We start from the raw sequence: 23,219 nt of genomic DNA on the forward strand, positions 1-23,219 counted from the left end.
CAAGCCACAATCTATGCCTCAGTTCTCCCAAGACCAACGTTGGTAGGGCAGGAATAACAGAAGGCCTCCACAACCCCCCTCTAACAAGGATTCTGGACAAGCAAGATAATCCTCGGTCTAGGCAAAACTTTTGAGGGTGCGCCCAAAGACAGCGCACCAATTAGAATCTCTTATCTGTCCCCCTTTTATTTTCAGACCGATTGTGCCATTTCTACCAGGTATAGTCCTAGGTCACATCAGACCAACGAGTCCTACGCACAGTGAAACTGGGATACTCACTCCAGTTTTCATCCTTCCCACCTTCGCTCCCTCACCCTCCCTGTCTCTTTTCAGGGACCCCTCTCACAAGCAACTTCTGCAGCAGGAGTGCAAATTTTTTTAAGAATAGGAGTGGTGGAAGAGGTTTCTTGGGAGTTAAGGGGCAAGGATTCCTACTCCTGATATTTCCTAATTCTGAAAGCCAAGGATGGGCTCCAACCCATTCTGACCTGCGAAACCTGAACAAAATTCATGAAGAAGCTGAGATTCCACATGGTATCCTTGGCTTCCATTATCCCTTCTCTGGATCCGAGCAATTCATACGTCGCCCTCAACTAGAGGGATGCGTACTTCCATGTGGCCATCTTCCTGAGCCACAGGAGATTCTTCCTCTTTACAGTCAAATCAGGTCCACTATCAGTCCGAAGGGCAGGACCATGAACTGTTTGTGGCCCCTTGTGTATTCACCAAATGTATGGCAGTAGTCATTGCATTCCTGAGAAAGAGGAGGGTACTAGTATATTCTTACCTCAACAACTGGTATGTCAAGGGACATACCAGGCCCAGGTGGAGGTAGATGTGAGTCTGATAGGGTCTACCTTTGACAAGTTGGGCCTTATGGTCAGTGAACAGATTTCGACTCTCACGCCAATCCAGAAGATAGAATTCATCAGGATGCTGCTGGACTCAGGTCATGCCAGTGCATTCCTCCCAGAGGCTCGCTTTAGGGCCCTTCGTGGCATTATAGAGGACTTAAAACACTATCCCACCACCACAGTTCAAAACCGCCTAAAACTCCTGGGGCATATGGCAGCAGGCACTTATGTTGTCCAGCATGCAAAGTTACACCTCAGGCCGCTACAAGTATGGCTAGCATAAATTTACCATCCAGCTTGGGTTAACATGGACTGAATAGTCTCACTTCCCCCTTTAGTGTTAGAAACCCTAGACGGGTGGTGCAACCCATGCACGGAATGAGTGGAAGTATCTTTTTCTGCCCCTCACCTCACTGTGTTTAGTGACAGATGCTTTGGCAATGGGCTGGGGAGCTCAGGACCCAAGGTCTTTGAACCCATGAACTCCTACTTCACCTTAATGTAAGGAAGCTGAGAGCAGTATGCCTGGGCTATCAGGCCTTCCAAGGTCACCTGTAAGGCAAGGTAGTATTGATCCTGATAGACAATACAACAACAGTGTTTTATATGAACAGATAGGGTGGAGCACGCTGCTTTCCTATGTGCCAGGAAGCCTTCAAACTATGGGACTTCTGCATTGCCCAATCAATACACCTAGAAGCATCCTACCTTCCCAGGGCTCAAAATGCACAGGCTGACCACCTCAGCAGATCCTTCCTCAGTCATGAGTGGTCGATCTGCCCAGATGTGTAGAGCAGTGTTTTCCTTCGGTGGGGAGCTCCTGGTTGGACATATTCGCCACAAGGATCAACAGGAAGTGCCAGCAGTTCTGGTCATTCCAGAATCACAGCCTGGGGTCCATCACAGATGCATTTCTTATCCTGTGGATGGGTCAACTGTTCTACTCCTTCCCCCAATTCCACTCATCCACAAAGTCCTGCTGAAGAGGAGGCAGGAAAAATCCACCATTATTCTGATAACCCCTGCCTGGCCTCATCAGTACTGGTATACCATGCTCCTTGACCTCTCAGTGGAAATTCTGATCACTCTCTCTCTGCTCCCAGACCTGATCACTCAAGAGCATGGCACCTTCTGGCATCCCAATCTAGAGTCACTTCACTTCCCAGCATGGAAGCTCCATGGCTGAACTCTCTGGAGCTAGCATGCTCAAATCGGTTAGAGAGGTCCTCCTTGGCAGCAGAAAACCCTCCATGAGGGTCACTTACTTAGCTAAGTGGAAGAAGTTTTCAGTTTGAGCAGCTCAGAAGGGCATCCTGCCCACACTGACATTAATTCTGACAATCCTGGACTATCTGCATCATCAATTAAAGTCCACTTGGCAGCCATTTCGGTGTTCCATCTCTTGGCTGCTCAGTCTTTGTTAATCCTCTAGTTGGATGTTTTCTGAAGGGTCTAGACAGACTGTACCCTCATACACACCAGCCAGTCCTCCAATGGGACCTTAACCTTTATGGGACTGCCATTTGAGCCCCTGGCAACATGCTCGCTCCTCTATCTTTCCTGGAAGGTGGCCTTCCTGGTTGCTGTAATTTCGGCCAGGAGGGTATCCGAGCTCAAGGTGCTCACGTCAAAACCTCCCTATACAACTTTGTCCTCACCCAGCCTTCCTTTTAAAGGTAGTTTCCCAGTTCCATTTGAACCAGGACATATTCTTCCTGGTTTTCTACCTGAAACCACACGGTAATTGAGAGCATGGATTACATTTGCTGGATGTCAGGCGGGCCTTGGCCTTTTATATTATAAGAACGAAGCTGTTCGGAAAAACAACCCAGTTCTTCATAGTAGTGGCAGATAAAATAAAGGGGCTATCTGTGTCTTCCCAGAGGATTTCTTTGTGGATCACCTCATGTATCAGCCTGTTATGGCTTGGCAAATGTGCTTGCCCCAACGATAATGGCCCATTCCACCAGAGTGCGAGTGTCCTCCGCAGCATTCCTAGCCCAGGTACCGATCTAGGACGTTTGTAGAGTGGCAACGTGGTCATCTATTCACTCCTTCACTGCTCACTACACTATTACCTTGCATGCTAGAGACGATGCTGCATTCGGCAGAGTAGTGCTTCAATCTGCAGGGCTTTGATCTCCAACCCCACCTCCTACAGTCTAGCTTGGAAGTCACCTACTTGGAATTGACATGAGCAAGGACTCGAAGGAAAAATGGTTACTAATCTTCTGTAACTGTTGTTCTTCAAGATGTGTTGCTTATGTCCGTTCCAAGACTCTACTGCTCTGTCAGAGCCAGCCGGAAAGAAGGAACTAAAGAGGTGGAGGGTTAGCCAGGCCCTTTAGACGGCACCATGAGGGCATGACTCCAAGGGGCACAATGGGTACTGCTAGGGGAAACACCTGGCAGACTGTGCACATGGCATGCACACACCTACTTGGAATGGACTTGAGCAACACATTTCAAAGAACAACAGTTACAGATGGTTAGTATCTGTGGGGGGGTTTTTTCCAGCTCAGGACTGTTGTTTTTTCTCCACAATAAGAGTAATAAAAACCAACTAGTGAAATTGGTAAGTACTCTAAATAATGCTCTGCAGGGTTTGCAGAAAAGATAACTTCTCTTTTATTTCAAACTAACAAACAAAAACACCCCACTTATTTTTCAGTCTGTTGTTTACTTCTTGGATGCAAAGTCCCAGTGGCTAAACTATCACAACAGCTCCAAACACTCACTGCATCTATGCTGCTGTGATACTCCAGCCACTGTTCCTGATCATGAGGGAATTGTGCCTTTAAGGATACATGAGCCGATTACATAGTATTTTACGGTATTCCAAAATAGCATAAATAGCGAAGCAGAAATGGCATGAGCTCTAAAAATAATGTTTCACTACTAACAATCAAGTTTCTCTTTACCACCTTGGAATATCATGCTTAGGTGTGGGTGTAAATGTAGAGCTCTGATTTTCAGTTTTAGTGTGACACCCAAAATTAATTTGAAGTAAATATTTCCTCCCCCAACTCTCACTTACAAAAGTAGAAAGAAGTGACAGCCTCTGCCCAATTTCCTAAATGACTAACAAAGTATCTGATTGTGTGAAAGCTGCAACAGCCTATAGTATAATTCATGTCCCCACCACTCCCACTAATAAGATAATAGCCTGACTAGAATTGTCTGAACTGGGCTGCAGTGCAATGGAATAGTTTTACCAGAATTTGCTAATTAGTAAAATGTAAGACTTCATTTCTGCTGTATGTCTTTTGAGATAGGATGACTAGAACTAAGCACAGTATTCTAGGTGAGGACATCCCATCTATTTTAATAGCATTTGAGGATATGTCTACACAGCAACATAAGCCTAACTCTTCTTGTTTCCCACACACCAATTGTGATAACCTAAGGCTAACCTAGGGTTCCAGGACCCTGCAGGGCTGGAGGGTCCAAACCCGTGTTAAGCTGGGACCTAGGGTCCAAGCCCAGTTGCTTTCCTGTGTGTGCATGGCCCCAGCTTGACTCATATCTCAGAAGCCCTCCAGATATATCCCAGAGTTCCCGGTAGCAAAGGAAAAACATTGCATACACCCAGCACAGCAGCTGGTAGCACCATTACTGCCTGGCCAAGCGTGCTCCTCCCTCTTCCTGCCCCAGCTCCTCCTTGCTGCTGTGTGGAGCAAGGAGCAAAACTGCCAGGCAAGAAGCAGCTCCCCGCCACCAAAATGTTTGAAGTCAACTCTCCCCTGGCCGTGCTGAGCTGAGAGCTCTGCTGCTCCCCCTTCCTGCAGGGCAGCCAGTTGGTCCCACTCTAGTTTCTGGCCCTTACTCCCGGGCCACCCTGCCCTCCCTGTGACCGCTCCAGCTTTGGTTCCTCCTCTCTGAAGGGAGGCTTTAGCACTGACTTTCGCTCACCGCCCTGACAGTGCACACTGTTTGGGCGCCCCTACACATGCAGCCCCAGGGAGGGCAAGACAAGCCCGGAAGCAAAGGCCTGAGACGAGAGTGGGACCAAGCACAGCTGTGGGAGGAATGATGCCCAATACCCCGACTTCTCCCCGTCCCTTCAGGGCAGCTGCTTGGTCCCCACTCTGCTCTGTGCCCTCTTCTCCCCCCCCCCATTTTAAAAGTTTGACAGCCCTAGAGACTGATGTCCTAACTCTCCTCAGAAGAGGAGCACATGGGGCATTTTTCTGCCAATATGACTTAACCTAGAGGTGGAGAGCCCAATTCTCAGATGGTAGTTCAGTATAAAGTCTTCTCAAACTGCAGCCATTCTACAGAGACAGCCACCAATGGAGCTAATTGTGTAGTTTATGTGCTTGAGCTTCTTATGGACACCTGAGTCCCATCAATAACACTGTCAGAGTTAGAAAACAGGGTGGGCAGTAGAGGTTTCCCACAGTGCAACATATTCGTAGAGCTAGTGTATCGACAGGACACTACGGACTCTGTGATGGGATTACGTTGACTCGCATCTGTGCAGTGTGTACGGGTCAAGCACAGGTCAGAAAATCCTTAACCTACCGTTCAAATGCAATTCCCTGACATGGATCAGCTAACCTGAGTCCCACTAACTCTTGGCTTACATTGCTGTGTAGACGTACCCATAGTGGCATCAGTATTTTCTGTTCCATTTCCTATATATCTTGTAGAGGTTTGCTTTTTGAGTGCCATTGCACTTTGAACAAACATTTTCATTGACTTGTCCACAGTTACAACCAGTTTTTTTTCTGTATGTTTACAGTTAATTAGAACCAATTTGTATTTGTGACTAGTCCAGAGTATTCCTTTCAGTGTGCATCAACTTGAATTCAACAGTACTGAATTTCATCTGATACCAGGCTGCTCATTCACCTACCTCTGTTAGGTACTCAGTCTCTAGTCTTGATTAATCTAATTAACTTTGTGTCATCGGAGAATTTTGCCATGCCATTGGTACATTATTTTCATGTTGCTGTTCATTTACTTTGAGACTATTAGTAAATATTAGGCAGCAAAAGTCCTAATATGGAATCTTTTGTTAGCCTCCTTCCATGTTAAACTGGCCATTTATTCCTACTCTGTATCTAAGGCTATGGCTACTCTAGAGCGCTTACAGCTGCACTGATACCCCTGTACCGCTGTAAGCTCTGTAGTGTAACCACTGTAAGCCAATGGGAGTGAGCTCTCCCATCGCCTTACTTAATCCACCCCCACCAGGCGACAGTAGCTATGTTGTATAGTGTTGTCCACACCAGCACTTATGTCTGTGTAATTTACGTCGCTCGGTAGGTGTGGTTTATTCACACCCCTGAGCAACATAAATTGTGCCAACCTAAGGTGTAGTGTACACATAGCATTAGTCTATGACACTACAGTACTACTTACCCCGTAGCTATTTCCTGTCCTTTAAAGCAATTTGAGATCTACCAACAAAAATATAACACAAGGCAATAGGTGGCATTAATATTTATTACTTTGTTTCCTTAACATTTCTCTTGTGAGAGACTTTGTCAAAGGCTTTTTGAAAGTCCAGTTGTCAGCCAGTTCTCCTTCCTCTGCTGTGTCATGGTTTGCCTGCTCTGATCCACAAGGGTGAATTTCCTCCTCTTATCGTACTGTAGCAGCCCAGTCACTAACTTCATGAAAATCTAAATTTATAAATGATGCTATAAAGGGCTCCCATTACATACTGGCTCTTATTGTGGGCTGCCTCTTTGATAATCACAAGGGCACAGAAGTCCCCTGCTCCTTCAAGTTTTTTTTTTGTTTTTTTTACAGTCCATAGTGCACTTCTTTTGAGCAAATGGATGTTAACTTCAAAGTCCAACTCAAACATACGTCGTACCTTACTGTATGCAACCGACTTCAGAAGGAGTTTAAATAAGGTGTCTTGTCCTTAGATTAAAACTAATAAACCCTCAGAGAAACATTTAGAATAGATTTTCATGTAATTTACCATTTTTACATAATTAAACTTTTTGGAAGCATTAAACAGATCATAAAGGTCCCCCATGCTTGCTGTGAACTCTTCCTCCAGAGCAGGGCTTTACAGGAGGTAACTTTATATGTATATACACACACATACTCTTCAAGGAAAACATCTTTTAAACTGACAAATATTTACGTCATAGAATAACTTATAATTTTCCTAAACTACCACTGAGAAGTGTGACACAGTGCTATTCACTACCTCTCCTAAACCATTGTGTAGCATTGCTGTGTGCTTTTTGAACAAGCTGAACTTCACTTCAGAGGTGGATGAAACAACTCTTAATATTTAATTAGCAAATCCAGTAACTGAGCAACACTCAAAAAATGCCTTTGAAGGCAATGGAAGTCTTGTGCAGAAGCCAATGGCAGGACAGAGTCTGTATTTTATAAAGCACTTTTTGGGAGAAGACAAATGTGTTCTAAAACATTTCAAAGACTCAGAGAAGGAGCTGGAGGAAATGACACCACCCAGCATATTTAAAAGGACTTCTTCATGTCAGGTTCCTATTGTAACAGGGTTCTGTGATTGTTGTAATGTCCCTAACAGAATAGCAGCTGGCTGAAAGTAGCAGTGTTAAATATTGCGAACTTTGAGTAGGAGGGTAAAGTAAGGATTACTGAATAGTTCTCTCCCTTAGTCTACCAATGTGGGGGAGTGGTATTCAACACAGACAAGTAAACCCTGGCTGCCTCCCAGGCTCTTCTGTATAATTTTGGAAACATCAAAAATTGAAAAAAACAGAATTCCAGTTTGGGAGGACATTGCTGAATTTCACACAGTCTGTATTATGGAGAATTTCTGTGCACTGCTGAAGTGGATAGAACTGACACGTCATGTGTAAATTACCTTTAACACTTCTAGTGTGTGAGGCAAGAGTCTGTTCCCTGCTTCTTCCCATGCTTCAACTTCTCCATGATAGTCTGTATACTTGTGAGCAATAATAGCCTATGAAAGTTGAGTAATGACTTGAGAAACCCTGTTAACTCAGATGGGCACAAACATGTTGGAGCAAAGCTGCAATTAATTCTCTTCTTTTGCCTTCCTCCTCTGGAAAGCTCTTACCCTACTTACACTTGCCTAGGTCATGGAATGCAACGCTTGCAGTTACAGTTGTGCAATTCTAATTCATCCAGATTAGAGCAGTTAAATGTTACTGCACATGCTTTTATCATAATGTGTGGAGTCCTACATGGACATTTGCCTTACACCATAAAGAGAAAATAACTTTCTAAAATGAAAAACATAGTATTCCTCTGATATAAAACTGTGAATTTTTAGATGTCCTGCATGTGTATCTGACAAAAGAATCACATCTTTAGTAATGGGTTATACTTTCTAGTTTGTCTTTTTAACACTTGCATTCTGTAGTGTGTGGGTTTTTTTTTTTTTATTCCAATTGTGGATCAAGCAGAATTTTCCAAGTAGGTTGTCTGCCTGCAAAGAGAAAAATCCCCACCTCAGATGGCAGAAGAGTAGTTGCCTAGCTCCCATGGAATCTGCAATTCCATCTTCCCAAAAGATGCAGAGTTTCATATTGCAAGCACTATCTGAGAAAATATATAATAAATCATAGAATCATAGGGCTGGTCTACACTATACAGCTGGTCAACATAAGGCAGCTTATGTCGATCTAAATTATGTTAGTGTCTACAATACAGCCTTCCTCCCACAGATGTAAGTGCCCTACTTATACCAACATCATAACTCCACCTCCACGAGAGGCATAAGGCTTATGTCAGTGTAGGTAGGGCAATGCATTGTCTGTGTAGACAGTGTGTCCCTTATATTGGTAGAAGCCGTGAAATTGTCAAGAAATCTGGGTAGATAGAGCCCAGCTGCCTCCCGCTTCTCCCGCTGCCCTGGAGAGATGAGCGGCTGGGTGGTGGGGGGGCCAGGGCAGCTGGACCCTGCTCCCTGGGGGCGAGAAGCCCCAGGTGGCTTCCCCCAGCATCCAGTGGGGAATAGTGAGGGGAGAAGCCCCAGGGACTTCCTCCGCTCCCTGTGCAGAATGGGAAGCAGAGGGTGCGGCAGCCCACCGGGAACCTGTGGGGCAGCTGGGCTCCTGTCAGGCTCTCAGCTTCCCACACTGCCCCTGTCAGTTTGGTGGAAGTGCTCCTGGTGAGTACACGTACCACCGACCCAAGGAGGGTAGTGTGGACATTAATCACCACAGTAATTACTCCGGTGACTGTAAGTCAACCTAACATAGGTCAACTTACATTTCTAATGTAGACATACTCATAGAAATGAAGGACTGGAAGGGACCTCAGTAGGTTATCTAGTACAGTCCCCTGCACTGAGACAGTCTCATCAGTCATAGGCACACATCGCTACCCTGTGAAAGTGAACAAGAACGTTGCAGACTTGAAACACCAGGGGCCTGTCTATGCTACAAAAATAGACTTGTCTAAACATGACTGTGGCATCTAACGAGGTTTTCCTTTCCTATCTTATCTCCATTTTAATTTTTTCTTTGTATATTTATCAGAAATAACAATACAGTCTAAGAAATTCCTTTATGTAGCAGCCTCCTCTTCAAGTCCCATCCATCAGTAATGACAGGTGCTGCCGGTCAGTGTCATCCAGTTGCAAATCTTTTATCAATAGCAATTTCTTGAACACTAAATCCTTGACTCCATGGAGGGTTTAGTTCACATTCAGTTTACACACCAACTAGTGGGCCATACTAATAGCACTTAGAATGGCTGTGCCTTTTTTCAGTTTGCGTCGTATATACATGGCTGAGGTTTGGTGCATACTAAGTGTGTGGCATTCTGGGATGGTATCCCATGGTCCTTTGCTTCAGTGCTGAGCTGTGTGTATTCTGGGATTTTTCTCACATTGTGGGATGTATAGAGGAAGCCAGTGGAATACTGGGACTTAGGGTCAAATTCAAAATATCCCATGATTCTGCTGTCTCCGCCCCATGCTTCCTCTCTGTTTAGGTAGGCTAGCACCATTTTCAGATTGCTTTCTGTTGGCCAGCATGGACCAACAATGCGCTGTGCTGCTTTGGCAGCAACCACAAATACGCAGAGGCTTTTTTTGAGCTTTCAGAGCCTTGTGGCTTCGGCTTTGGACTTACCTGCTGCACCACAGAGCAGATGATGTCACTGCAGCAGTAGCATCTCCAATAGCAACAGCAGTGGTGGCCAAAGGTGGAGGATGAGGAAGAAGATGGTGACAACAATCAACTGCAACAACACAAGCTCTTTCTGGAGCAGTTTCACATGGTGCAGCATCATTTCTGGACTCAGGAACCCAGTGTTGATTGGTGGGAAAGGATCATTTTGTAGACCTAAGGTGACCAGCAGTGGCTAGAGAATTTTAGAACGGGAAAGGCAACCTTTTCTTTGAGATCTGTGCTGAACTAGCACTGGAGCTGCAGTGGGAGCATACCAACATGTGGTGTCCAATACCCATTGAGAGAGGGGTTACCAGTACCATCTGGCCACTCCTGAATGTTACCAGTCCAAGGCCAATGAATTCAACATAGTGGCCTCAACAGTTGATCTCCCTGTCATGCAGGTGTTTTGTACCACATAAGGTACTGTTGCATCATGTTATAAAGCGTGGTAACGCTCAGGAAATGATTGATGGCTTTGCACAACAGGATGAATCACTCAATGTTTGCCTGTTCTGTTCATTCACTCTGAAGCACCTGGCTTTGGCCACTGTAAGAAGACAGGATACTGGACTGGATGGACCATTGCTCTGATCTGATATGGCCATTCTTATGCACAGATGGGGTTCCCAAGCTGTATTGTGCCAGTTGATGGGACCCATGTGCCTAATGTTTGCCCCCACACACCAGAGCTCTGTCTTTACAAACAGAAGGGGTATTTCTCCATGGTGCTCCAAGACCTGGTTGACCACCATTGCAGGTTCACGGCATGAATGCAGGGTGGTTTGGAAAGGTCCACAATGCTAGGGTCTTTTAGAACTTAGCTGTATTGACCTTAATAAATAAAGGAGACTTTGCCCCCAGGATCACTGTGGACAATAATAGAGTGGAGGATGTTCTGGTTATCCTGGTAGACCTGACTTATCTAGTGAAGCTGTTCACAGGCCACTTGGACAGAAGAAAGGAACTGTTTAACGATAGCCTCAGTAGTAGTTGCAGAATGATAGTGGAGTGTGTATTTGGTCATCTGTAAGGAGGGTGGGGTTGTTTGTGGAATAAGTTGGAAGCTGCAGAAAAAACCTTGCCTAAGATTATAGCTGCATGTTGTATTTTGCACAGAATTTTACTAGAATAAGGGAGAAAGGCTTAACGATGGGTGGGAGGCTGAGATACAGAGACTTGCTCTGCAGTTTGAGCACCCAGCAGGGTGTCCACTAGCAAATGGAAACAGCCTGGGCAATGTGGTCGGGGATGCTTATTGCTTGCTCTTTGAGTCTCAAGCCTGAAATTATGCAGATGTAATTCAGCTGTTATCCTGGGAAGCAGGGAGAAATGGCTTATGAGCACGCAGTGTAGATGTGGAACATCATGGCACTCATTTTGTCTTATGCAAAATTTACAGTTTTTCTGTGTTCCATTCATTAGACTTTTTATGCATTTTTTAAAATTAAATAATTTAGTATGTAACAACCAGAAATAAACCTTTTAATTAAAACAACAATGAAACACAGCTATAAAACGAGGCAGTGCACTGGAGGGCAACATGCAATAATGTGGGGGAGCAGGAAGAGGTTCCAGTTCACAGGCAAGTAAATGTCCTGCCTCTGCTGCTGCTTGTTCTTCTCCCTCCTGGTGTCGAGTGTTAGGGCTCAAAGTTTTGGGGTGTTAGATGACTTGAAAGAGCTGGGCTCCCAGGTGCAATTTTTCTTGCTGCCCTAAGCTTGCGATAGGGAAAGAAATGGCATCTGGGAGTCCGGCTGTGGGGATAGAGTAGGGAACTTAGGAGGTGTTTCCAGTACCTTGTATTGTCTGGGGGCTGCAGAACATGGCTGCATCCTGATTGAGGGTACTAGGTTGTCTGTGTGTCCACTAGCAGCACACGCCACAGCAAGAGCATTCTGCTTCTGTATTATCTCCAGAAGTTGCCTCTGCATGTCCCTGTCTTTCTTTAGAGTGTCTTGCCATAGCAACACTGTCTCTGGCCACTTCAGTGCTCTCTCTGGATAGCTCTTTGTCATTTTCTCTCTCTGACCTCAAATGCAACCTCCAGCTCGCCATTGGTTTCTGTTTTTTAGGGAGAGTCTGCAGTGAGAGGCGAGGTCTGCAAACATTTCATCCTGAATTCTCTTTCCCCCTCAAAGTGGCTTTTCCATCACTGGCAATTTTTAAATCAAAATTGAATGTTCTAAGATGTGCTCTAGGAATTATTTTGGGGAAGGTCTGTGGCCTGTGTTATACAGGAGGTCAGACTAGATGATCACAATGGTCCCTTCTGGCCTTGGAATCTATGAAAGTTAGCCAGCTGCTCAGCGATTGATAAATCCCTGTCCTTCAGTGTCTGCCTGTTACAGGTGTGATGGCAAGCAGCCGGGGGGAGAAAGAAAGGAAGGAGTGGTTATTGTTCATATTCCAAAGAGGCTAGGATGGTCTTTAACATGTATTTCTAATTTCCCTTCCCTAAGATTCTTCCCTGTCTTAGGTGGGCATCCAAGATAGTAAGTGGTGTATGCCTAGGGGCTAGATCAGGATATTTGGGTGTGTAGTGTATGCTGTTTGGGTTTGCAGTTGAGTCTTGAAGGCTGTCAGGGATTGGGAATTATGTCCCCAGGCTGTCTTTGCAGTTTAGGCTGTGACTTGAAGTTGCTTATATAGCATTGGAGGGGTTAGTGGGGGACATCTGGAGGCAAACAGGATAGTAATCCCCTCTGCATCCCCATTAGGTTGTCCTGACTCTGGGTGGCATTACACTGAGACAGATGACTAGGAGGCAAAGAATGGCCTTATTCAAAGGAGCAAAGGGCAGAGCAACAAGACAGAAGCTAATTGCTTGTCTGTTCCACATGCCATTTTGGAAAGGGGACAGTGTGACTGATCGAGGCAAGGCTTGGAGACTCAGAAGGCTCCCAGCTCACATCTTCCAAAAATCATCCCTCAGCATCTACCTCCAAGGAGGCCACGCCTCTTCATAATCTGAGCAGTAGGAATAGTCTCAAGAGACAAAAGGGGGGAATTAGCAGCAGTCTTAAGCACCTGGGCCCTCTTGCAGGGCAAGGCCGCAAATAGCTAGAGATCTGGTCTGTGACCAGGTAGCGCCAAAGCAGTCTATAAGCCCAGGCCCTCGGGCAGGGCAGCAAATAGTTAGGGATCTAGCCTGTGACCAGGCAGGGTTGAGCACAAAAGCAGTCTAGGGACGCAGGCTGAGCACCAAAGCCCAGGCCTGGGGTAGGGGGTGTCTGCCAACCTAGGGGGACCCAGCCCCACTCTATTCCATCAGATCCCAGCCCAGGGCCCTGACTGTGGCGGAATGTTTCGCCACTGGGTCAGTGGGGTCACAACCGAAGCATGCTGACTCAAGTGCGGGCAGTAATGTAGCTGGCTTGTAGTGGGCTGCCTCTGGGCTACTTCCTCCCCTTCCCTCAGGGAGTACTTGAGTCCAGGGGTCAGTGTCTGTCTCCCCAGGGTAAACCACTAGGGGTAGTCCCAGCAGCTCCTTGGCATCTGTGTTGTCGGTCTGATCCAGTGAGTCAGGCCAGTCCTTCGTGCAGCTTGAGTCTGTCCTGGTTTCCCACTCCAGCTGCGGGTAAGAGGAGTCTTCCTCTGGCGGCTCTCCCCTGACTGAGCTGCAGGGCCTAGCTTTTATACCTCCCCTTACTGTTCCACCCCTCCATTTTTGGCAGACAGCACCTGACACATCCAGCTCTGCCCTCCAGGTGGCATGTCAGCCTATGAGGGAGACCACGCCTTCTCGTTACAGGCACCTGGAACCAGAAGTTGGCACTGCAATATAACATAAGAATAAATTGTAAAGATACATAATTATGTGCTGCAAGTACCTCAATAGAATCTGCCTCTTGAGTCTCAGGCTGGGTTTTTGACTGAGTATCAAGCTCGCTTTCTACACAGCTGCTTTCAGGGTCTGGAGTCCCAAAGAAATCCTGGCTTTTGTGAATAGTTTTTCACTGCCCTCCTTGTGTCCTTCTGTGACATACTGTACCCCAAAGCAGCATACTATAAACCCATTATTCATCATTTCTGTACGGTTGTAATAATTCATATTAAGTATGTCACGGAAAATATCCAATGAAAGATCATAATCTGCTAAAACCCACTATGCTGTCAAAATATGCATAGAGTTAGTAGGTATCAAGTTATAAAATTTTGCTGTTATTACAATATGTTATAAGCTTGCTAGTAACAGCAGGGGAAGCACCCCCTGCCCAGAAGGGGCTCAGCAGTCCTCAGTCAACAAAGGATTTACAATACAATGACAGTTACACAAGACTATGCAATAGAGATTGCTCAACTCTGTGACTCACTCACATGGGAGAGATTGAGCAACCTTGTGGCTCTGGATCTGCTGGACATGCCTTGACTAGTATCTAGTGGCCACATGGTCAACAGATATAAAAGGAACAGAGGCTGCATGCCTTTTCCTTGCACCTTCCTTATCTACGCTAAAAGCAACAGGAACGCTGGAACACTAAGAGACTGGACAGAGGCTGGGGAGAAGCCTGTATACTTGAGAACTGGAACATCCAAGTGGGGTGAGAAAATTGCCTAATCTAGATGCTGCATAATATTAGAGGTTTAAGATTTAGATTGCATGTTTATCTTTATTTCCTTTGGTATCTCTCTGATTTCTTATGCCTACACCACTTACTCCTCCTTTTTATAGTTAATAAACCTGTTTTTTATATTCTTAACTAAAACAGTGTGTTTCTGTGAAGTGTTTTTAAAAAAATCCCCCACTCAGTTAACAAAAACTGGTGTGTCCGGTATGCTGAAGGAGGGGCAAACTGAGTGATAAACTTATTGGTCAAACTTGTGACCAGGGCAGGACAGGGCAATTTTGGGGTGCAGGGCAGGGAACTGGGATTGACTGGCTGGGGCCTTTCTCTGTGAAATTCTTGAGTGGCTCTGGGATCATTAATGCAATCTAGCTGGGCGTAGGGCTCCACCTACTGCTGGGCTGAGTGATAACAGCACCTGGAGGGGTTTGCTGCTTGTCACTAGCAAAGTAGTGTGGGAGACAACCCAGTCTAGGGAGTTAAGGGGGTACAGCAGTACCTCAGTCCCAGGTGACACCCCAGGGAAACCCCATCACTGCCTCCTTCAATGACTCTTGCTTCTTGTCCTTGGGGGAGAGGTGCAGGGTCCACAGCCTCCTTGGGTTCAGAAGTGGTGTAGTCACATAATATCCTGTCCAGCTCCCTAAAAAATGGACAGATTATATTTCGATGGCTGGACTGTTTCCTGGCATCTTGGTTTTAATGCAAGTTCTCTTGAGCTGTTTAATCTTTATCCAGCACTGATCAGTGTCCCAGTTGTGGACATCTCACTAGCAGTGTCCACAAGCACATCTTTATTGCAGAGGTTGGCCCCAAGAGCTTATTGCACCAGTCCTGCTCCCCAGATGGCAATGAGATGTAGGGTCTCGACACAGCTTGAAGCAGGTGCTTGAGGCATGTTGTAAAGGTAATGCTGTAATACTAATGCCAATACTAATACTAATGCCAATACTACTGGAATCCAGGAGCAAATGGGCTGATCCTGGCACTATGCCAGTTTTTACACTGGAGAGGGGACATCTGGTCAACTTCACTCCGTTAGCAGTAGAGAGCACACAGGTGAACAGACAGGTCAGTTATTGGCACCTGTGAAGCAGTGTGGGATAGCAGGTGGAGGACTGCCACAATAGCATGCGCATCATTGCATCCACATGAACAATAGATGGCACTAATTCAATTTGCATCAAACTTAATACACTTTGAAAGAGGACTCCAGAGTTTGTGCACTCTAAGGTATTGCACAATGTACAAAGGCATTTTCAGACCGGAGCAATTTGAGTTAGGCCTTGTCTACATTAAAGTTTTGTCGACACAAGTTTTGCCAGCATACAGCCACCGCTGTAATTAAAGCACTGTTGCATGTCTTCACTGTCTCCTTCTGTCAGTGGAGTGCATTCACACTATCAGCTCTTTTGTTGACAAAGTACTAGTTTGACAGCTATTTTTAAACTGCCCTGTCAGCCAAGCTGACACTGCTGAACACAAACACAAGAAGCCCACAGAAGAGGGGGAGGGAGAGAGAGAGAGAGAGAGAGAGAGTGTGTGTGTGTGTGTGTGTGGGTGTGTGTGTGTGTGAGAGAGAGAGAGAGAGACACACAAACGGAGACAGACAGACAGCATGTGTTGGGGGACATTGTGTGTGTCTGCACTTGTACTGTCTCTTTAAGTTCAGACCTCAACAGCTGGAAGCAACCAATCCCAAGACAGAAACTGCTACACAGACAGCTCATAGCTGGTGTCCTCCATTCCCCCACCCTCCTCAGCAGAGATGGGGCCGGTACACCGGTACACCCGTGGGGATGGCAAGAGGGACACAGCCCCCACCTCCATCTCTGGCTCTGCACGGCACATCAGGAATTACACTCCTTCCCTGTAGGTTAGGGCAGGCAGGACTGCCGTTTGCTGTGCTGTGGAATGAGCTCTCCCTGGTGAGTTAATTTTAAACTTCCTGGGGCTTTGAAAGGGGAGCGGTGGAGGTGGATGACTGCAGGGCAGCCGAGCTCAAACCGCTTACCAGAGCAGCACTCGTGATAGCATGCTGAGATGCTCAGGTTATATCACTGAAAATAGCCTCCTAAGGGCATTGTATACACATGTTTTTTTGCAAAAACTTTGCTGAAAAAGGCTCTATGCTTTTCGTTTAGGTGGTTTTATTTTGTTGATAAACCAGGGCAAATTTTGTCGACAAAAGAGTCATTGCAGTGTGTACACCAGGATTGTTTTGTCGACAAAAGTAACAAAACTCTAGTGTAGACCAGGCCTTAGTGTAGATTAAACCCATCTGTATAGACAAGCCCTAATTAACAGCAGGTGAGACTTAATCGTGTGTGTCTGTGGTGGGGGAAATAGAAAAAGGAGATTACTTGTGCAGTCATCTGTAGCATATTGTTAAACTATTAGCCACAATGGATTTTATATGTAAAATATGATTTTTAGTTTCTATTTTATCCCATATTGCATTAACCATTGTAGTTATCATGGTATGTACATACTGATACAGCAGCATGAAGAAGGGTATTTTTCAGGGTTTAATCAGATGTCAAAATTAGGCAAAATAATGCAAGTGTACTGTTAGGGATTTTGGTCAAACCTGAGGTGGTTTTTGTTTGTTTTAGGGTGAGATCTCTTTATTCTATGTTTTAATACTGAACACCATTGACGTGCATCATCAGTTAAATCTGTGATGTATGTTCCCTGCTGCTTTCAGGGGCCTGTCTAGGACAGAAATGGAAGGAGGGAGCATTCTACATTTGTTCTATTTGTCAAAACAGCAATAAACCACAGAGCTCCCTGGGCCACAAGGAAGAAAAGGCTTCTTTTCAGGAGTTCTGATGAGGGTGTAGCAATCTGGTTTACGCCTAACTAGTAGATGTAGATCAGGGAGGCTCAAAATAGTCTTCTGGCCTGACTTTCAGAATCAATGAGCACTTGCGGCTCCCAATGAGCACTACAGCTCCCAATGAAGTAAATGAGTTATGGGTGCTCAGCAACTTTGAAAAATCAGGTCAGTAAACTCTGGAAATAATTTGTAAGCAATACATGCTCCCATTTCATGCACTCAGTTTTCTTTTTTTATTCTCAGGAGCTGTCGTTGAATTCCATGGTCCAGAAGGTACAGGAAAAACAGAAATGCTTTATCACCTGATAGCCCGCTGTGTCCTTCCAATATCAGGAGGAGGACTGGAAGTAGAAGTCATGTTCATTGATACAGACTACCATTTCGACATGCTTCGCCTAGTTACCATTCTTGAACATAGACTGTCCCAAAGCACAGAAGAAATGGTCAAAGAGTGTCTTGGAAGGCTTTTCCTTGTTAACTGCAACAGCAGCGCTCAGTTGCTTCTCACTCTTTATTCTGTAGAAAACAAGTTTTGTGCTCACCCTTCTCTCTGCCTTGTGATTTTAGATAGTATATCAGCTTTTTATTGGATAGATAGAAGCAATGGAGGGGAGAGTGTTAACATGCAGGAGATGAATCTGAAGAGATGTGCTGAATTTCTTGAGAAGCTAGTAAGAGAGCATCACTTGGCCTTATTTGCAACCACACAAATGATAATGCAGAAATCTTCAAACTCTACAGAAAACTCCATTCCTTTAAAACTTCAGTGTGAATCTGATATAGAGTATAGGCCTTATCTTTGTAAATCATGGCAACAAATGGTAACCCACAGAATATTTTTCTCTAAGCAATGTAATTCTAGCAGTAGCAAAAATTTTTCAATTGTTTCTTGTCACACCAAAAAAAAACATGTCATAAAATGTTCATTTAGCGTTGCAGACTGTGGAGTTCAGTTTTAACTTCAGTCCGTCTCTTAAACTGTGGTAAATCTTGGCACTTCACAGTCTATTTAGTTTTAAGTAGTTTTAAAAAAAATCTTTTAATCTATTTTGTTATAGCCGATTGTTCATGACTTTTGTCACCAACATTTTTTTAAACTCAGTAAAGGGCAGAGGAGTTTAAAGCACATATCATCTTAGAAAGGAGAATGCTGAAATTGCTTGAATGTTGTTGCTGCAGAAAGAGACTAAATCAAGAAAACTAAAATTTTAGGGCATCTTTAACGTCTAATTTATTTATGTAATGTAACCTCCAGGGTATACAACCAAATGCACTGATTTCAGCTCTGTCATAACCCTCTTCCTCGTCCAGCAATTTATGCTAGTGATTGTGGTTAGTCAAATGTTAGCTCTCTGTAAATATTGGTCTTAATTCTCTGCCATTAGCATGGGGCTATGCCCTTTGCATACACCCTGTGCCAGCAAGCACATTTATACTCAGGAGGAGGGATTCACCTCCAGGGAAGGGTATGTGGTGTTGGTCATGGTCCTCTTTGCCAGCACCACCATTTGTGGAGTGTCACATGCTTGGGGGAATAGGGATTATGGCTGTCACTGTTCTGCCAGCAGTCTTCAAGCAGCTGCAGTCCTCCCAAAAGTGGAGGGACCCAGGGCCATAGATGACTGATCCTAGGAGGTAGCCTGAGGCCCCTGTGAGCTAGTGACAGACCTAACAAATAGTTAACATTTGAAGGAAAAGGTCTAAAAACTTAACTTTTAAAATAAAATTTCTAACTGCCCCCATTCCTTCCCACCCCACCCCTCTCCCCCAAAAAATCTGGGATGCTGTAGCTCTGGGTTTTAAGTACCAAAAGGATGTGGTTGCTCACAACGACAATCAGTGTGGTTTGTGTAACTAGTTTCAGAGCCTCATTTATTATCCCAGCCACTGCTCACCCAGTTGTGGAAATCACTATCTTTTAGTGATTTCTTACTTTCAAATGCTTACCAGTCCACAACCCTATGTCTCCTTTTAGGTGCATCTCTACGAAGCCAAGGTATAGCATGGACCACTGTAATTGCAAAATGTATTATCAGAAAGCTCCTCTACATTTTACTTTCTTTTGATCTAAGTTTATATCGTCCTCCACTATTTAAGCATTCTTTGTACCGTGCTATCTCCTGCACACTGTATTTTAATAGAGACAAGGTATAAATTGTGATTTGAAAAAAGCAGAGAAGAAGACTCATGGCTAAACAGCATATGTTTCTTGGTACACTTTATGGTCAAAGCAATGTGCATCAGTTTAGCAATTATACAATGTTTCTTATTGCATAATCTTTAGAAGTATTTTTAAATGTTACTACTGAATACAGCTGTTTCATCTCTGTGGAATGAATTTTGTTCCAAGTGTAGTTCCTAGGACTAAGGCGTTGCATTACTAATCTCAGATGCCCAGAATTCTCAATAAAGAGAGACTAACACATTTTCACTCTTAGAGAGGAAGCAGGATATCGAATGGAAGATTGGTGGTGGGAAAAGCTTGCGCACTCGGCCCATTATGATGGCCAGAGAGTGCTTTTAGTTTCAATGGCTGTTAATTTTCCTGTCACAGGCACTACAGACAGATTTACAATGGTGAAGGTAATATACTACCGGCCCGTCGTAGGTTTATATCTGTTTAAGGCGGAATGGATGCACCCTTACACAATATTATAAAAATTTTGTTTTCAAAGGCATATCAAAATTAAACAAGGATGAGTGAATGAAGAAAATGATTATTTAGATGCACTGCTAACATGCTAAGGAACAAGGAATATAGAAAAAGGATAAGAAATCCAGAAGCATTTCCTAGTAAAATGAACATCATGTATACAGGAAAAAACAAGCAACATGGTATTATATATGAAAACTCAAATAGGTCCTTTAAAATTATGGAAATAATTGACGAAACAAACCTGAACTTGCTCCTTCCATGTTTATTATGAAATTCTAAATATAATGCAATCCAATAAATTCATTTCTTCATCTTTATATTTGAGGAGACTGTATACTGGGCCTTTGACAGATGCTAAATTCCGTTCCTTCCAAGAAGCTGTGCCTTTGAATTCAGTTTCCCTTGAAACAGTCCTATCAGGACCCTTCTCACATGGAAAGCATACTGCTTTTCTACTATGCCTCATCTCCCTAGCCACTTAAACCCTTAAAAAAAAAAAAATCTCTGAATTGTGTTTCTATGATAGCTTAGGGCTGTGAAATTCGTTATGATCATACCTTGCTCAAGAAGTCTGAAGTGAAGCTATTTTAGTGTGCTAACACAGATGAATTGGATATCCCAGGAATCACACTTCCTTTACATTGGACAGCCTGGAATTCCACCCTTCTTTATCTGAAGCTTACAAAGCAATATGGTTTCTCCCACATGCTGTCTTTCCATTTTACTAGTGAGTTGGAGCACACCCTCTTGGCTGAATGCCAGACTCCCAGCCTGGTTGGTATGCCTTCATGGCTCCAAGCTAAACTTCCATCTGAACCTTTACCTTTGAGCTAGGGGAAAAAATGCCTCCAGTGGTTCCACTGCTGGTTTCCAGGGTGATGTTACCTCCAAGTTCTTCAGCACATGGCTGACAGTAAGAACTCCCCATCACTTAATCTGTTTGCTTTCATCTATGTTTACCCTTTTATTTGGCACTGTCTTGGTGTAGTCTGGATTTACATATTTTAGCCTTTGGCTTGTGCTGAGATTTCAAATGCTGCAAGCTCCTACATGTAACTGCAGAACAAATAAAGCAGCTAAAAGAAGCTCTGCCTGAATGAAGCCCAAATAGAGCATTTGTGTGCAGGATTTGGCATGCTGCATGTTGCAATTCTAAAAAAACAGGCTCCACACCATATGGGAAATTCAGTGCAGTTCTAGCAAGGAACAAAATATCATTTATTAATCTAGAGTGCCCTTTGAAGCTTTATAGGGAAAAATACACTATGCATTATTTAATGCAAAAAACATACATTACAGTTACAAACTGAAACCACTCAAATCAAGAGGACAAGCTATAGTTCTTGCAGCAATGTTAGTTCAGCCATGTTGCACAACATGTTTCACAGTTTAGAACATCAGTATAATAAATTGCATATTTAAAAAGAAACACCTCATACAACACCTGCAAGATAACTGAGGCAATTTTACAGTGAGCATTTTAATATTTTCATCTGACTTCTGAGGACAAAGTTTTCAAATTGGGGTGTATAAAGTTAGGCACCTAAATAACTGGCTGAATTTTTTTTTATAGGTGTTGAGCAATCACAGCTCATTCACACCTGTTCTCCACACACTGCCCTACCATCCCCTTGGTTACTTAAGTCAGCCATGAACCTATGCCTGGAAACACAAATAGGTAGACAACAATGGTATACCCAAGACCCCAAAACCTACCTTTTCTAACTTGAGTGGATCAGAGGCATCAAAATCTAAGTCTAGGTATTAGAGCTGGTCAGAAAAACTTCAACTGAACCATTATCCATCAGAGAATACAGTTCTGTCTGAAGCAAAATGCTTTGCAAATTCACGTCAGTATGTAGACATTTTGTTTTGGAGTAAAACCTTGGGAAAAGCTCAGCAGTGTTGAAACATCCCATTTTGACATTTTGGGAATGAATTTTTTAAGCATTTTAATTGTGAATATTTTATTATAATATAAAAAAATCAGTCTCTGTGAAACATTTTGATTTTTCAAAACAAAATGTTTCAATTGATTTGAACATTTCTTTGGATTTTTTTTAGGAGAATTTCTACATTTTGGGGGTTAGTATCTAACTGGAACAAAGATAAATTTCAAAATCTCTAAATACTCCATGAAATGGAAATGCTATCTTCTTTATAGCTCTACTAGGCATTGAACAAAGTGGCCTGATTTCAGAGATGCTGCGATTCCCATTGATGTCTATGGGAGCTGCAGCCAATGATCTGGGAGTGCTCTATCATTGACCTCTTGTCAGAATGACATCTTTTGGAAGGATGAACCTTAGAAGGTAACTCTGAAAGAGATGCAGAGGTACTGAGCCTGGGAAAAAGCAATTTGCTTCATACCCTAAATTGTGGGGAGGAGAAGTTGGCACTTACAGAGTATTGTGGCAGGTAAGTGAATTGTGCTAATGAACTGAAAGAGCAACTCCGCTATGTCAGTCATAGTTTCATGGACCTCTGCTGTCCTTGATGTGATCAAATATGAAGATTCTCCACCATACTAACCAAATGGATATCTATGCTTATGACTGGAAGCCATTTCTAGAACTATATTGCAACTCAATAATTTGGGGGGTAAGCCCATGACTGCTGCATACACCTACTTGGATTATCAGAGTTGGAATTGGATAACCAGGTAAGGGAGAGGGAATTCTCTTCTTTCTCATCTTCCTAAGATTTGTTTTTCTGACAAGTAGTCTAATGTACCAATCATACATGATCACACATACTCTATTTAGTGCTAATGGTTATAATGTACTATTGAAGTACAGTTTTCTTGGCTATTGTATTTTCTTATTTCCTGTCACTCTTGTATATCCATTAATGTTTACTGTCTGAGTATACAGCATCTATTCCTCTTCATTCCAAGCATGACGCTTGTAATTAAAAAAACCATATCAAGTCCAAAATGGTAACTAAACATAGCATGATTGCCTTTTCCCATCTACACCCCCAAACCTTTAGCTGTTTTGTTCAGAGGTTCCCTCAGTCCTTCTCTCCTCCGGGTTTGTGGGATATGAGTGTAATTATTACACACATACATATAAAAGACCTCCATCACAGTGGTGTCTGGTGCATCTTAACTAGTCTGGTGGCTTAAACTAGATCATTCTTAATTAGGAGTCTGAGTCAAATTCAATGTAATAAATGGGTGTAATAATTTTTCAAAGCTTGTTC

General features: G+C 43.8%; 1 protein-coding gene across 1 annotated transcript in view; it reads left to right on the forward strand.

Moving 5' to 3' along the window:
- Positions 1-20,332, forward strand: part of XRCC2 (X-ray repair cross complementing 2) — a 33,192-nt gene extending 12,860 nt beyond the window's left edge. Inside the window, exon 3 of the mRNA XM_067542738.1 lies at positions 17,603-20,332. Coding sequence (XP_067398839.1) covers positions 17,603-18,318 — 716 coding nt within the window. The 3' untranslated portion in view covers positions 18,319-20,332. The remainder of the gene's footprint in view (positions 1-17,602) is intronic.
- The last annotated feature ends 2,887 nt before the right edge of the window (positions 20,333-23,219 follow it).

This window comes from Emydura macquarii, unplaced genomic scaffold (assembly GCF_026122565.2).
Source record: "Emydura macquarii macquarii isolate MOO-44397 ecotype Brisbane River unplaced genomic scaffold, CSIRO-AGI_Emac_v2 contig_719, whole genome shotgun sequence".
NCBI lineage: Eukaryota > Metazoa > Chordata > Testudines > Chelidae > Emydura > Emydura macquarii.